The sequence below is a fragment of the Jaculus jaculus genome, chromosome 1, assembly GCF_020740685.1.
Source record: "Jaculus jaculus isolate mJacJac1 chromosome 1, mJacJac1.mat.Y.cur, whole genome shotgun sequence".
NCBI classification, from domain to species: domain Eukaryota; kingdom Metazoa; phylum Chordata; class Mammalia; order Rodentia; family Dipodidae; genus Jaculus; species Jaculus jaculus.
The window spans coordinates 229608316-229624410 of NC_059102.1; the positions used below are offsets into that span (position 1 = coordinate 229608316).

General features: G+C 52.3%; 2 protein-coding genes across 6 annotated transcripts in view; one reads left to right on the forward strand and one right to left on the reverse strand.

Annotated features, from left to right (window-relative positions):
- Window positions 1-8034, forward strand: part of Cdk10 (cyclin dependent kinase 10) — a 26193-nt gene extending 18159 nt beyond the window's left edge. For 2 of the 4 annotated variants that reach the window (XM_045156136.1, XM_045156123.1), the window contains 12 exons: window positions 1106-1196; window positions 2039-2110; window positions 2490-2592; window positions 2728-2809; window positions 3107-3174; window positions 4467-4519; window positions 4707-4776; window positions 6098-6157; window positions 6409-6532; window positions 6607-6746; window positions 7144-7196; window positions 7446-8034. In XM_045156136.1, coding sequence (XP_045012071.1) covers window positions 2092-2110; window positions 2490-2592; window positions 2728-2809; window positions 3107-3174; window positions 4467-4519; window positions 4707-4776; window positions 6098-6157; window positions 6409-6532; window positions 6607-6746; window positions 7144-7196; window positions 7446-7543 — 870 coding nt within the window. In that variant the 5' untranslated portion in view covers window positions 1106-1196; window positions 2039-2091 and the 3' untranslated portion in view covers window positions 7544-8034. The remainder of the gene's footprint in view (window positions 1-1105; window positions 1197-2038; window positions 2111-2489; window positions 2593-2727; window positions 2810-3106; window positions 3175-4466; window positions 4520-4706; window positions 4777-6097; window positions 6158-6408; window positions 6533-6606; window positions 6747-7143; window positions 7197-7445) is intronic. The other 2 variants (XM_045156131.1, XM_004664817.2) reach the window with 1 other exon arrangement.
- Spata2l (spermatogenesis associated 2 like) lies at window positions 8035-11731 on the reverse strand. Of its 2 annotated transcripts, XM_004664820.2 has the most exons (3): window positions 11721-11731; window positions 11305-11608; window positions 8035-9932 (listed from the first exon to the last, which is right to left on the reverse strand). In XM_004664820.2, exons 2-3 carry the CDS (start codon window positions 11605-11607, stop codon window positions 8961-8963), a joined length of 1275 nt encoding a protein of 424 aa, XP_004664877.1. In that variant the 5' UTR covers window position 11608; window positions 11721-11731; the 3' UTR covers window positions 8035-8960. The 2 variants fall into 2 exon arrangements, with proteins under 2 accessions (XP_004664877.1, XP_045012085.1); XM_045156150.1 differs by lacking the exons at window positions 11305-11608; window positions 11721-11731 and adding an exon at window positions 10652-10669.
- Between the last annotated feature and the right edge of the window lie 4364 nt (window positions 11732-16095).

The window sequence follows — 16095 nt, forward strand, 5'->3', positions numbered from 1 at the left end:
CAATGAAGGGAAGTTTCCAGTGAACAGAAAATACAAAGAGGGATCATGAGTCGGGCAGTGGTGTACACTTTTAATTCCAGCAATCGGGAGGCAGAGGTAGGAGGATCGCCATGAGTTCGAGGACACTCGGAGACTATACAGTGAATTCCAGGTCAGCCTCAGCTAGAGTGAAACCCTACCTGGAAAAACTGAAAATAAATAAAAGGAAATCATGGAAGGACAGCAGGTGTGAGAGTAAGAAGACTAAGGACAGAGCTGAGGGCTGTTAGGGAAATGGAAGCCATGTGGGGACTGGTAGAATCCAAATCATGCTGCAGGTGCTTCCTAGACCCAAGACACACTAATCCACGTACAAAGGTGACACACTATGAAGATGTACTAGGGTAAAGACTGATGGGACAGAGACCCCAAGATACAGTGGCTCAAGAAAGGTAGGGCTGGCCAGGCTTGTGGGCACACGCCTTTAATCCCAGCATTTGGGAGGCAGAGTTGGGAGGATCGCCATCAGTTTGAGGCCATCCTGAGACAACATAGTGAATTCCAGGTCAGCCTGAGCTAGAGTGAGACCCTACCTCGGAAGAAAAAAAAAAGGTAGGGCTTATTCTGTCCCATAAAATGTTAGAGGCAGATGTTTTCCATAAGGTCATTCTATCTTGTTCTACCTATCCCTATCCCAGCTTACCTCAAAGGGCAAAAGGAAGTAGGTCACAGCTACCTAGCTTTGATCTTGAAGTTAAACGTATTCCTTCTCATATCCCAGTGACGAGTGCCACTGGGCAGTTTTCCTCACACATAGGACATATGACATGTTGGAGGCAGGACCTTCTGCCACAGAGGTGTTGTGTACATGGTTGGTGGATACTGTCATGACACAGTAGTCATCTGGGCTACTGGGTTGAAGGGGGTATTTAGGCCATCATTGATATTTCACTCAACGTGGTTCCAAAAGCATCTCCTTTGCCCATCAGAAGAGTCCAAGTATGTAACTGCCTTTTCTGCTTGGTGGGCAAGATGTGTACAGGGTTTTTACTTCTATGAGTAAGACCATTCTTACTTGTGCCATCCATTTCCCAATCCTCACACCAATGGCAGCTTTGTCTTACAGCTGGGGCGATGCCGGAGTGTGAAGGAGTTTGAGAAGCTGAACCGCATTGGCGAGGGCACCTATGGCATAGTGTGTGAGTGGTCAAGATGAGGTACCTAGGTCTACAAGTGTGGGACAAGGGTGGTTATAATGACAGCTGTATTGGGCTAGAAGGTTCAAACCAGGACAAAGCCTTGTTTAGGAATTTGATTTCCACAAACTACTCCATATGTGGATCAGGTTGCCAATATCAGTAATCCAAACATATAACAATGTAACAATAACAACTGATCGATAAAGTGTACATGTCTTTTATTTAAATGAATTTAAAAAATTTACTTATTTGAGAGAGTGAAAGAGGGGGAGAGAGAAAGAATGGTCACACCAGGGCCTCCAGCCAGTGCAATGAATTCCGGATGCATGTGCCCCCTTGTGCATCTGGCTTACGTGGGTCCTGGGGAATTGAACTGGGATCCTATGGTTTTGCAGGCAAACGCCTTAACTAAGCCATCTCTTTAGCCCTGAAGTATACACTTCTAAAAAGCTGCTGGGAGCTTATCACAGCTCCACTGGTGTGAGTCATTTGGCCAAGTATGTGTATGTTGCACAAGTGAACAAAATACTTTGTAGCATCATCTTCATACAAAGTTACTTAATTGCTTCCAGAACGTAGCTCAGGTGAACACAAAGTGGTGGCCTGCGTTTGAAGAATGCTCGGAGAGCTCAGTATCCCACAAGCTGCTGGAGGCCAGGTTTCAGCTCAGAGAGTAAAACTAGGGACTGCCAAGCTAGCTCAAATGAAGATCCCAATTAGGAAGTCCATGTTTTTGCCTAGGCTGCAATTCTTACCTGCATAGGGGTGGACTAGGTAACCTTGAGAATCTCAGGAAGGGGCTTCTGTGTGGCAGGATGGGGTTTGGAGTAAATTCCATCACGGATGTGTTCCCATTACAGATCGGGCCCGGGACACTCAGACAGATGAAATTGTTGCCCTGAAGAAAGTGCGGATGGACAAGGAGAAAGATGGTGAGCTGGGAGCAGGGAGAAGGACCACCCCAGCTGGAGCATGAAATTAGGGAGGGGAGAGCCCAAGCCCTGCCAGACTATCCCCACCTCTGCCTGGAGGAGTCTACATTCTCTCTGTTTCCTCTGCCCCTTGCCCACTGATGACATCTCTCCTGTCTCAGCTCACTGTCACCCTCCACGTATCAGCACCCCTGCTCCTGCCTGGCATCCCCTGTGGATGCCTGGCACACATAGCAGTTGGCACTGAGAGGTGCTTCATGGTGTCTGATGACTGTGAGGTAAGACTGGTACTGATAATACTATGATTCTCCTTGAGCTGGAGGCAGTGTCTGCGGGACCCTGAATGGAGTAGCGTGGGTTACTGAGCCCTGTGTTTCAGGTATTCCCATCAGCAGCCTGCGGGAGATCACACTGCTCCTGCGTCTCCGCCATCCGAACATCGTGGAACTGAAGGAGGTGGTGGTTGGTAACCACCTGGAGAGGTATGTGTGTCCTGAGCACATCCTGTCAGAATGGCTCTCTCTCCTGTTGGAGTTACCCTCCCTGCAACAGGCCATGGTCTTTCTTTGCTTATTGAGAAAAGGTGGCATGTGTCTACCCTTTTTTTTTCCTTCCAGCATCTTCCTGGTGATGGGTTACTGTGAGCAAGATTTGGCCAGTCTCCTGGAGAATATGCCAACGCCCTTCTCTGAGGCCCAGGTAAGCAGAGGGAGGTACTTCCCAAGCTGGGTATGTGTGGAGCTGCCACTGCCTCCTGTGAAGCACCTCGGGCCCCACTGAGGTGGAATTAGTGCTTTGGGTCCCTGGGGAGCATGGGGATCTAGTCCTGGGTAGGCCCTATCTGCTCACATATCAAAGGGGAGGAAAAGTGTCAGCAGTACCATCTTGGCTGTGCCCGAGGCTGCCAGTGACTGTGCATCCTAGTGGCCAGTGCAGAAATGGCAGGGCCGGCAAGGCCTTGGGCTTTCTGTAACCAGTGCCTCTGGCCCTACGTAGGTCAAGTGCATCATGCTGCAGGTGCTTCGGGGCCTTCAGTACCTGCACAGCAACTTCATCATCCACAGGTGGGCAGAGCACCCAGCAAGGTGTTTTGGGGTATCTGGGTGGTGGGAGGGGATGCATCTGGCTCCCCACAGGGCTTCTCTCAGGGAAGGATTTAGTACCGGACAGTCTGAGAAGCTCTCATAGGTTTCCATCCAGCAAATGGCAGGTGGGTGCGTAGGGTCACAATGGCCAGAAGCCCTCAGTGGACAACGGTGCATCTCTAGGTCAGGAGCTGGCTGTGACTTGAGAGGCTTGAGAGGTGGGTGTCTACACTGAGGTCGCCAGAACAGGGCTGGAGACCTGGCTGTGTCTTGCCCTCAGTTACTGGGAATGCCAGCATTCTAGCAGCCAGTGTCATTGCTCCTGTTTACCCTAAGCTTTATAAATCTTATTTTTTCCCCCTGAGGTAGGGTCTCACTCTACTCCAGGTTAATCTGGAATTCACTATGTAGTCTCGGGGTGGCCTCGAACTCATGGTGATCCTCCTATCTCTGCCTCCCAAGTTCTGGGATTAACGGCATGTGCCACCACACCCAGTTTATTTTTAAATTTTTATAATTTCTGTGTGTGTGGAGGTCAGAGGACAACTTTGGGTTTGTCTTCACCTGTCTACCTTATTTTTGTTGTTGTTTTTCAAGGTAGGATTTCGCTGTAGCCCATGCTGACCTGGAATTCACTATATATTCTCAGGGTGGCCTTGAACTCACAGTGATCCTCCTACCTCTGCCTCCTGAGTGCTGGGATTAAAGGTGTGCACCACCATGCCTGGCTTCTGTCTACCTTACTTGAGGCAAGGTTTCTTGCCCTGGTATTCTTTGCTGTACTTGCTATGTATTTTGAAGAAATTCTGTCTCCTCCTCCCATCTTGCAGTCATTATCAGCATCATGTTGGGATTACAGAAGCTTGTCTTGACTGCTGGCTTTTATTGTTTTATTTATTTGAGAGACAGAAAGAGGCAGAGTGAGTATGGGCACAGCAAGGCCTCCTGCCACTGCAAACAAACTCCAGATGCATGCGCCACTTTGTGCATCTGGCTTTTTATGGGTAGTGGGGACTTGAACCAGGGTTTGTAAGCAAGTACCTTTAGTACTTGCTTGCCTGGCTCCTGGCTTTTTACTGGGGATCAAACTTGGGGATACTCCAGCTTGAGTGACTAGTGCTTTACCCACTGAGCCATCTCCCCAGCCCCCACCCTGTTTTTAAAACACCCAGGTGGCATTGAAAGTGTTGTGTTGTGTCAGGGCGTGGTGACAGCTTAATTGCCTGTGGAGCTGGCTTTCTGGGAAACCCCGTGTTGTCTTTCTGTCATAGGGACCTGAAGGTCTCAAACTTGCTCATGACGGATAAAGGCTGTGTGAAGACAGGTGGGTACTAATACCATATGTGGGTGGGGCTTTCTGTGAGCACACCTTTGGGGCCTTGAAGGCCAGAAACTGACTTGTCTGTCTTTGTGGCCTCTGGGCACCCGAGTCCAACTCTGTCCACAGATAGCAATTTGTCAGCCCTCACTAAGTGATACCCTCCTCCCTCCCCTTTCTGCCTCTACTGCAGCGGATTTCGGTCTGGCCCGGGCCTATGGTGTCCCAGTAAAGCCAATGACCCCCAAGGTGGTTACGCTGTGGTGAGTCCCTCAGAATCATGATGGCCCCTGGGGACAGGTATACCTCCTGTAGGGGTCTTTGTTGTTTGAATATGGATGCTGCAAATGGGCCTTGAGAGTTAAAGCCATGCAGAGCGGCACATACTCCAATGGCCAGGTCTGGGTCAGCTTCCCAGGGCAGAATAAGGCTATCCCAGAAAAAGGGTGATACCTAGGCTCAGTGGTCTCAAGCATGCCTTACCCAAATGAAGTGCCATCCTCCCAAGACAGCCAGCAAAACAGCTTGGCTGTTACAGTTTTGGGAAGTGAAGATGGTAACAGCAGCTGTGTAACTCTAGGTAAATTTTTGGTTTTTTTCAAGGTAGGGCTTTGTTCTAGCCTAGGCTGACCTGGAATTCACTATGTAGTCTCAGGGTGACCTTGAACTCAAGGTGATCCTCCTACCTCAGCCTCCTGAGTTCTGGGATTAAAAGAGTGCATCACCATGCCCAGCTGCTATAGTTTTTAACAGGTAGTTTTTTGTTTGGTTTTGTTATGGATTTTTTAAGGTAGGGTCTCACTCTAGCCTAGGCTGACCTGGAATTCACTATGTAGTCTCAGGGTGGCCTCGAACACATGGCCATCTTCCTAGCAGTGCCTCCTAAGTGCTGGGACTAAAGGCATGTGCCACCAAACGCACAAGGTAGGGTTCACTCTAGCCCAGGCTGACCTGCAATTTACTCTGTAGTCACAGGGTAGCCTCAAACTCACTGTGATCCTCCTACCTCTGACTCCCAAGTGCTGGGACTAGAGGCATGCGCCACCACACCCGGCTTTGTTTTTGTTTTTTAAATTGGTGTGGTTGTGCATGCCTTTATTTATTTGAGTGAGAGACAGAGAGAAGCAGATAGAGAAAATGGGTGTGTTAGGGCTTCCAAGCCACTGCAAATGAACTCCAGACGTATGTGCCACCTTGTGCATCTGGTTTACTTGGGACCTGGGGAATCAAACCTAGGTCCTTTAGCTTTGAATTCTAGTGCCATAACCACTAAGCCATCTCTCCAGCACAACAGGTAGAGTTTTGAAGTCTTTCATGCCCCAGTCATGATCCCCCATGGATTCTGCTGCATGCCTTTTCACCCCCATCAGAAAAGCAGCTAATGGTAGAGGTCTATGCTGGGGCTCTTGTGGTTCTGGTAACAGACATGATGGCTCTCTGTTGGTGTCCCTGAGTTTTCAGGCTTAAGATCACAGGGCAGGCCAAACTTCAAGTAATGATCCCGTTACTCAGGCTGCTAAAGGCCCTCAGGGAGCTCAAGCTGGAGAGGAGTTAGTTGGAGGTAAAGTTGGCCTCTGTCTGTAGGTACCGAGCCCCCGAGCTGCTGCTGGGAACTACCACCCAGACGACCAGCATCGACATGTGGTAAGAGCGCCTGCTGCTTGTGGGGCCTTGCCACTTGGCTCCTGAGCTTGGCGCTGGGGTAGGAGTGGGACTGAGGAAGGCCTAACCCTGGAACCCAAGAGGAAGCATGAGGCCATAGCTTGGCCATTAGCACTGCAGAAAGGCAGGCCTGCTGTGTTCTGGGCCTGTTGGGAGGAGCCTCACTGTCACTTGCCCATTCCTTTATGGGTATGTTGGCCTGGAGCTAAATACAGATGTGGCTGTTCCTGTAGGGCTGTGGGCTGCATCCTGGCAGAACTACTGGCTCACAAGCCCCTCCTCCCTGGCACGTCTGAGATCCACCAGATTGACTTGATTGTGCAGCTGCTGGGGACGCCCAGTGAGAACATCTGGCCGGTGGGTGTCACAGGCAGTCCTTGGCTCCCACCTGTGCCCACTGGGCCTATGGCTCCAGCCCATGCCTCCCACAGGGCTTCTCCAAGCTTCCCCTGGCTGGCCAGTACAGCTTGAGGAAACAGCCTTACAACAACCTCAAGCACAAGTTCCCGTGGCTCTCAGAGGCTGGACTGCGCCTGCTCAATTTCCTCTTCATGTATGACCCCAAGAAAAGGTGCAGACCCAACCTACGGGCCCCTACATGCCTCTTAGGAGAGGACACTGACCTCTCTCTGTGCAAGGACACCTTGAACCCAAATCCTTAATACTTTTTGTGGGGGGGGGGGTGTCCTAGGGCTTTGTGTGTGCTAAGCAAGCACTGTACCACTGAGTGTACCTCAGCTCAACTGGAACCCTTTGAAGATGGCTTCTCAGAGCATGAGCTATAGATGTCTTTGTCACAGATATAGTAGACACACTGCAACTACGTGTCCAGAGTAGATTCTGCTCTCTTAGGTATTAGAGCCACTCTGAGCTTCCTATAAGTTTCTAGATCCCAGACTTCAGTTATTGGAAGTTGAATTGGGGGCTGTTGAGGCCAGAGTTTCCACTAATGGGCTATTGTTCTTTAGGGCAACAGCAGGGGACTGCCTGGAGAGCTCCTACTTCAAGGAGAAACCCCTACGTGAGTTTGCCAGACCCCTTTAAGCTTTCCTCTTTGAGGGCTTGGTCAGCACCTTTGTAAATACTGTGTGGGTTTCCAGTACAGGCCTGTGCAAGAGGGACACGGGCATCTCAGGGACACACAAAACCGTCACCAGGGTGGAAGGACTAGCCCAGTGCATGCCTAAATGAGTAACCCCATCATGGCCTGGAAGCCTATTGCCTGGGAAGTTATCCCCTAGCACAACACTGAGATGCCCCTCTCCCACAGCCTGTGAGCCAGAGCTCATGCCTACCTTCCCCCACCACCGCAATAAGAGGGCTGCCCCAGCAGCTGTTGAGGGGCAGAGCAAACGATGCAAGCCCTGAGGGCAGGCCCAGCACATTGCTGCACATCTTCGCGAATCATCTATCAATAGCGAACTGAGAGGTCCAGCCTGTGCCCTTGGCTCCCCCAGCTGACTCCTGGCTGTTTGCCGTGTGCCAAGATATAGACAGGTGATGCTTGGTAGGAGCTCTATGTCTGGCCACCTAGGAGGGACTGGGCAGCATCTTGCCTGTTACTCTTGGTGGGTGGTGATCTTATCTGACACTGAGGACCTGCTTCTGGGAAGGAAGTGCTGAAATGGCCACTGTCTCAACTCACAGTTCCTGCTTGGCCACCCAAGGCTGCTACAGATAGACTGTAGTGAATTGGTAGGGCTAGTGGGGCTCTGGGTGGGGAGGAGGAAACTCTGTACATGGGGGCCAGCCATGACAGAGTATTGGAGACTCCCAGAATGAGAGTCCATGGTTCATGCTCAGGAAACAAGTGTTGGCTCCTGTACCAGGGGTGAGGAGATTAAAAAGTCTTCCTAACACGCAGTTTCACCATCCTTTAATGTTCTGTGGGTTTTGACTTGTGCAATGTGGATTATATCATCTGAGGGTGCTGGGCAGGAGGGTCTGGAACAGAGGGGTAGGAACAGGCTCACCAAGGGAGTGCTGATAGACAAGAGGCTGTAGAACAGTGGTCACCTGCACCTCCAGGTAGGCTATGGAAATCCAGCCCTTCCCCAGCCTGTGGGCTGGTGGTTTGGAGGACACCAAGAAAAAGGGACAGTGGCTTCTCTCTTCATGTTCATCTGTCACCTGGTTCAAGCTGCATTGGCAGCAGCCCACAGATGGTAACCCTTCCTTCTGCTGGCAGGCAGCCGGGTGCCTGTCCCTCTGAGGAGTGATAGCATTTCCCACTTGCCTGTTCTCTGTAGCTTTTACACCTCCTGGCTGTGACTTTGAAGACATTAGAAGTCTTCACAGCCAGGTCAGCCATGACCCGGTAGAACCTCCTAGACTGGCTCAAGTGGAGCACAAGTGCCTGTCATCTGCAGGCTCTTGAGGCAGCCCTTGTGTGGGGATTCCCCAGACATGTGAAGAGAGGTGGCATGTCCTCAACCACAAAGTATAGGGAGCTACAGGCAATTAAGTGATAGGCTTCTAAACAGGGCTGGGGTCCTTCTTAAGAGATGGGTATGGACACTAACATGGACACAGTCTGGGCTCTACCCAGCACATGTGGGCACAAGGACAAGTGCATAAAGGAAGGACTCTGTTGGTCCAGTTCAGGATCTACTGCTAATTAGGGCTGAGGACTGGCATCTCAGTGAGGAAGGCCTGACATGACCCTAGGCAGGAGTCTCCTGCGGGGCCTAAGGTGTCCCAGGAATAGGAGGACCAGGGCAGTCAGTGGGTTCAGGCCCATCCCCAAAAGAAGCACCATGGAAACAGTCTCAAAACCCAGCCAGACCTAGGGATGGGCCCCAGTGCTGTCATAGAGCAGGGTATCCACCTGTGCTCGCTGCAGCCACAGGCGCCTCTGGGTGTCACCGAGCAGTATGCGCAGTGAGTGACTTGGGCGGCAGGCTGACAGGGAAGTGCAGTGAGTGGCATGTAACTGACGGCAGGTGTCACAGCAGAGGGTGGGCAGGGCACCAGGGGCCAGGCAGTTGTGTGTCTGGTAACTCAGGTGTTCAGGGACAGGCCCATAGGCCGAGGCTGGTGTTCCTTCCGCCAGCCTGTGTCGGGGACTGGCCTGCCTTGGGCTCCCAGGAGCTTCAGCTAGGTCCCCTGACTGACTCAGCTCACGACGCAGAGAGAGAAAGGAGAAAGCAGAGGGCTCAGGCTCTAGCTCTTCCTCCAGGGCCCCATAGGGTGGACTACCAGCCCGAGGCAGATCATCAGCTGGGGGCTCCCAGGGCTGGCCCCCAGTGCCCCATAGTTTGGCACTCTGCTCCCAGAGTGGTGGCCTGTAGGTCAGTTCCACAGGAGGTGAATCTGGCCCTGGTGAGGGCTCCTCGTACAGGCTGGCTTCTGAGCCCTCATCCTCTTGCAGGTCTTGGTACAGGTCCAGTGGGGCTCCATAAGCAGCAGGTGTGCCCCGGGGAGGCAGGGGTGGTGGCTCCTCATCTTGGGCCAGCCGCTGCTGCAGCCAAGCCACACAGGAGGCCACATCCCCACTAGCCCGCCGTGCCCGTAGCAGTTCCTCAGCTGGCAGCACACTAGTGCCCAGCTGGGCCAGTACTTCACCTAAGATTTCACATTCCAGCCGAAGAGCAAAGCAGCCCAGAGCCACCTGTACCAGCTGGCAGGCAGGGGGTGGAGCTGTCACCATCAGGCGGTGGTTGTCTCTCCGCACATAGCCCATCTTCTGGAAGCTCCGGGTCAGGAGCTCCTCAGAGAGCACACCCTTCAATACGTGCACGTAGCCCCCTGAGAAGGTCTGCAAGGGAGGGTCCTAGTCAGCAGCATCCTCTCTTTGGGCCCTTGGGTGCAGTCCATCTGGACTCAGCCCAGCTTCTGAAGTTTGTGCTTTCCCCAGAAACCTCTCATCTGTCTGGGATGGGCCTGGATGTCAGTCTTTTCTGGGGGCAAGGGACAAAGGGGAATGGAACGGGGTCTTGAATATGTTAGGAAACCACTGTGGCCACATCCCAGACCTTTGAGAATCTCATCATGTGTCCTAGCTTAGCCTTGAACTCACCATCCTCCTGCCTCACCTACAAGTGGGTGCCAGTCCATCCAGCCAGCAGGTAGACTTTTCATTTCCCCTGCTGTGGATTATTCCAGTGTGTGGACTAAACTTTTTAAAGCACCCCAGAGGTTCTAATGTGCTAGAGCATGCCAGGAACAGATGGGAAAGTGCTTTCTAGACTACAAAGCTATGTAAGGAACCGAAACACCATCCTGGGTCTCTCCGGGATCTGGGCCTCCCTGGAACACTGCTCTGCTTAGTAACCTTCAACACCCATAGAGCATTAGCTGCTGCCCTCCTTCAAGGGCTCTGCACCCTGCCCAATGGACTAATTCGGTGTTCCCTTCTCAGAAGAGGAAAACAGCTTAGATTAGGTAACTTGCCTAAAGCCACCCAGTTAGGAGGAGGCAGAACATGATCCCATGCCAGCTCTGCCCAACACTAGCCCTCCTCCAACCTATGAGTACCTCAAAGCTAGACCTGTCTCCTTTGGTCCTCGGTGGAATTAGCAGGTGACCCTCACCTGAAAGGAAGAATGAAAACTCCCAGCGTTTCAGGTGTCCCATGGAGCAGCAGGAGTGGGGGATAGGGAGAACAGAAGAGAAAGGGGAGGGAAAGGGACGCTGCCATAGCAACCGGTGGAGGTTTACCTCGCCCACGTGTGAACTTACGTCATCACCTTCCCACACGAAATTAGCTCCAAGCACCCCACTGTCCCGCCCCTTTCTGCAGGCTGTCCGCTAACCTAGGAGGCCAGGCCAAGCCCCGGACCTGGCCTCCTGGACTGGGCCCAGGCAGGAACAAGGTCTATGCCCAGTTCCCCATCCGGGGTTCTCTTCCCAGCATCAGATCCTTTACAGATGGTACTAGTCCACAACCTAGAGGAACTGGGTGGCCATAGGACCTCAAGTGCCTCTAATAGGCTTCTTGGATTTCCATAGCAACCAGGGCAATGGGGTCACTTTGAGGACAGTGACATAAGATTTTGGGCGCATGGTGGGCAGGCACCCCAACGCTCCCACGATCAAGCCCTCCTCCGGAGGGAGGACGGTTCCTGACGACCCGCAGCCCCCAGCAGCTGGGATAGGGGAGGGAGCGGAGGAGGGTTTCCTCGCCCTACCTTGATGGTGGTGAACTCCTTCCTCCAGGGCAGTAGGTAGAGGTGCACGGCGGCCAGCTCGAGGAGCTCGAAGGCGCGGGCCAGGTCACGCAGGGCGGGCGCCAGGTCCGCGCGACCCCACAGGCCGTCGGTGAGCAGCGCGAGCGCGTCGTCCTGCAGCGCCCCGTGCAGGTCAAAGTCCTCCACCAGGATCTGCCAGAGCACGGCGCGCAGCGAGGGGTCGCCGCACACGCCCGCGCGGCCCCGCCGGAGCTCCCGCTCCAGGCACTGCCGGTAGTCCTCGGACAGCGAGCTGCTGCCCATCCTGGCGGGACGCGGGTTTCAAAAGAGCTGCTAGACCCTGCCCCGCCCGCTAGGCGACTCGCAAGCCCGCGCCCAGCATCCCCGGGCCCCTCTCCCAACCAGAAAACCCAGACCTCACGGGCCGAGCGGCTCTAGGAATCCACCGTGCCTTCCAGCGTGGAGAGCCCGATCCCGCCAGTTGGACGACCCCGGTATCTACAGCCTCCCTTCTCTTCTCCAAGAGACCTCGGCCCCGCCGGCCGAGCGCCCCCGCATCGACAGCATCCTCCTCCTCCGGGGCCCAGCCCCCGCCCGCTGAGCCCCCAGCCACCAGAACCCTTCGCCCACCCACCCCGCGGGCGACGGCGCTACCTGCCGGTGCCCAGGGCTCCCCAGCCGCCTGCCACCGCCGGGCTGGGGCCTCCCGCTCGCCTCGCGCTTCCGCCCGGAGCCGGCCCCGCCCCCAGCCCCGGCCGCGACGTCGGGGGCGGGGCTTGAGCGTGACACCGCCCCCTCGGCTGCGCGGGCGGGGCCTGGGCGCGGGGCGGTCCCTCCCTGCCAGCACCTGCCAGAGGTCGCTGGCCTCCCTCAGGCCCGAGGCCGGGAGGACACAGCGGGCGCCCAGCGCGTGCGGCCGTGAAGTTGGGACCGAGGCTGGACGCTGATGCTCCAGGGCGTCGGCGGCTGCATAGAAAAGCTATCAGGCGAAGCTGGGCCTTCCATTTTTACCTGGAGTGAATTGGCGGGATACGGGAAGGCGGGGCTTATCTTGGTTGGGTGTCATGGACCAGCAGACCACTAAGGTGGACTCAAAAACATATTATTAATTTATGTGCAGTTTTAAAACAGCAGACTTTGGGTAGGTGGGATGACCTTGGAGTCGTCTTCCACCAGCTTTGCTTCCTGGTCTCTTGTAGTTGTTCATCCCTAGTCCTAGAGAGCATCGGTCTGAGGTTATTTAAGGCAAGATGAAGGTAGACCAGTGTGGTTGACACACAGCCTGCAAAGCTGACTGGGTCCTACGGATTCACCAGGATTTAAGTGGGTCAACAACTTCAGGGTAATATTTTCTTTCCTTTGCTTAGGGCTCAAGTCACCCTCCCCTTAGTCCCTTGAGGTGGAGGAATGCAAGAGATTATTAATCTCTTGTAGGCCTCGGCTCCATACAAGTAAGGTTTTGTGTTAGATTTCCTTCTTAGGCAGTTCTGCTTTCCGTCTCTCCAGGCCATCAAACCAAAGCTCAAGTTTGGTGAGATGGACCTGCCTGGGGAAAAGTGCCTGCCTTTTCTTAGACTTTCCATGCTTCAACAAAAACTTCAGGGGCCGGAGAGATGGCTTAGTGGTTAAGCGCTTGCCTGTGAAGCCTAAGGACCCCGGTGCGAGGCTTGATTCCCCAGACCCACGTAAGCCAGATGCACAAGGTGGCACATGGATCGCCCTAGTGTGTCCATTCTGTCTCTGTCGCTTTCAAATAATGAAAATAAATTTTAAAAAATATCTCTACTACCAAGCCACACTCCCAGCCTTATAAAGAAAAAACAAATTTAAGAAAAAGAAAACTTCAAATACTGTAACTAAGGAGGCAGATCTCCCTGAGGCATTCTGCCATCTACCACTTTAGACAGGTATTTTTGCTCAGTGTTTACTGAACCCAGCCTTACTGCCAAGTGCTGCCTGCAAGCCTCCACCTTCATTTTCTTCTTGTGTTGAGGAGGGTTCAGAGACTACTCTTTTCAGTTTGTGACAGCAGTTCCTGTATTTGCTAGTTGGTTTAATTCTCTTCACCTCAAATCTGGTTGACTTTTCCAGCTTCATCAACGCAGCAGTGACATTGTGTGATTTCTAAGGCCAGATCATAAAGTTGCCATGCTCATTTTTTGTTTCCACACACTCCTGGACCCCAGCTGCTGTGCTATGAGGAAGCTAGTGGTCAAATGGAGAGGTCTTCAGGCAGTGGATGTAGTGGACTGGAAGAGTGCTGCCTGGCATACACAAGGTCCTAGGTTTAATCCCCACTTTGGTTTTATTTTTTTAAAGTACTGGGCATGGCCAGGTGTGGTGGCGCATGCCTTTAATCCCAGCACTTGGGAGGCAGAGGTAGGAGGATTGCCAAGACTTTGAGGCCACCCTGAGACTACATAGGGAATTCCAGGTCAGCCTGAGCTATATGGGCTCTGACCCAATATTATTGGTATCCTTATAAGCAGAGAGTTTTGTATAAGGCATGTGAGACAGAAAGCTATGTGAAAAAAAAAAAAAAACACCGGACATGTTGGCATGTGCCTTTAATCCTATACTTGGAAGTCAGAGATAGGTGGATCATTTGAGTTCAAGACCATCTTGAGACTACAGAGTGAATTCCAGGTCTGCCTGGCTTAGAGTGAAACCCTACCTTGAAGGGGAAAAAAAAAAAAAGGCTATGTGAAGATAGCTGCAGAGATGGAAGTGGTACAACTCCAAGCCAAAAGATGCCTAGATTTTCTGAAGCTACCAGGGGCTGGAAGAGGCAGTAAGGACACTCCCCACGAGTTTCTACAGGAAGTGGAGCCCTGCTGATACTAATTTTCGATTTCTGACCTGCAGAACTGTGTGAGGATTTCCATTGTAAGCTCCCCTCACCCCCACTATTTCTGTTTTGTCACAGCTGCCACAGTCTACCCACATGGACCTCATCCTTATGTAGTTCTGATGGTACTGGCCGAAGTCCCAGCTAACCATTGGTACTTACCCAGACAGATCATCAGATAGACTCAACACTTTGTCATCAGCTACAGTCTGGAATCTGCCCTAACTGATATGGGGTGGGGGTGGGTAGACAAGCCCTTCCTACTAAACTCTGCTCAGCTGGAAGGTACATGGACAAAATATATGCCTTATGTATTTGAGCCGGTGAGTTGCAGTGGTTTATTTGGCAACCATAGCTACTTTGCCTTCCCTGCTCTCCCAGGGTGGACAGTGTCACTGCATGTCTTTTGTATATGCTCCAATGGTCTCTAGAGCAGAGGTCTATCTAAGGTAAATGAGCTCTATGAACTGGATACTGTCTTGTCCGCCCACAGCTGTACCTCTCCACACACCACCAAACAATGCACTATCCCACTTCCCTTGCCCTTCAGGGTTTTTTGTTTTGTTTTGTTTTTGAGGTAGGGTCTCACTCTAGCCCAGGCTAACCTGGAATTCACTATGTAGTCTCGGTGGCCTTGAACTCACACGATCCTCCTACCTCTGCCTCCTGAGTGCTGGGATTAAAGGTGTGCACCACCATGCCTGTTTTGTGTGTGTGTGTGTGTGTGTGTGTGTCTGTGTGTTTATTTATTTGAAAGCAACAGACAGACACAGAGAGAAAGAGGAAGAGAGAGAGAGATAGAATGGGTGCATCAGGGCCTCCAGCCACTACAAATGAACTTCAGATGCATCCACCCCCTTGTACATCTGGTTTATGTGGGTCCTGGGGAAACGAGCCTCAAACCAGTATCCTTAGGCTTCACAGGCAAGCGCTTAACCGCTAAGCCATCTCTCCAGCCCGTGTGGTTTTTTAGCTAGGTGTGGTGGCACACACCTTTAATTTTTTTTGTTCATTTTTTATTTATTTATTTGAGAGCGACAGACATAGAGAGAAAGGCAGATAGAGGGAGAGAGAGAGAATGGGCATGCCAGGGCTTCCAGCCACTGCAAATGAACTCCAGACGCGTGCGCCCCCTTGTGCATCTGGCTAATGTGGGACCTGGGGAACTGAGCCTCGAACCGGGGTCCTTAGGCTTCACAGGCAAGCGCTTAACCGCTAAGCCATCTCTCCAGCCCCCGTGTGGTTTTTTAAAATAATGTTTTTATGAATGGGAGATTGTAAGAGAGGGAATTGGTGCTCCAGGGCCTCCAGCCATTGCAATCAAACTCCAGATGCATGCATCACCTTGTGTGCATGTCGACTTTGTGCACTTCTGCAGCTGGCTTACATGGGACCTGGAGAGCCAAGCCTGGGTCCTTAGACTTTGCAGGCAAGCGCCTTAGCTGCTAAGCCATCTCTCCAGCCCACATGTGTATTTTTGAGGTACAGTTTTACCCTCGCCCAGGCTGACCTGGAATTCACTATGTAGTCTCAGGCTGGCCTCAAACTCACAACAACTCTCCTACTTTTGCCTCCCTGGAATTACAGGCATGCACCACAACAACCAGCTTTTTTTTTTTTTTTTTAAATTTTTGAAGACAGAGAAATAATAGATGTGCTAGGGGCACTTTGCCACTAAATGAACTCCAGACACATACACCACTTTATACATCTGGTTTTATGTGGGTTCTGGGGAATCAAACCCAGACTGAACAATTTTCCCAGTATCCCCCTTTTTTTCTTGGCAGGATTTCACTCTAGACCAAAGTGGGATTACTGTGAGTTTGAAGCCATCCTGGACTGCATAGTTACAGGTCATTCTGGGCTAGAGTGAGACCCTGCCCCCCCCCACAAAAAAAAACAAATATAAGCCAGGCATTGTGGTGCACATCTTTAATCCAAGG

Coding starts and splice junctions, on each gene's coding strand:
- Spata2l (XM_004664820.2), bottom strand. CDS start 11,607: ATGGGCAGCAGCTCGCTGTCCGAGGACTACCGGCAGTGCCTGGAGCGG. Junction 9,933..11,304: donor AGGAGTTCACCACCATCAAG/GTAGGGCGAGGA, acceptor CCTCCCTTGCAG/ACCTTCTCAGGGGGCTACGT.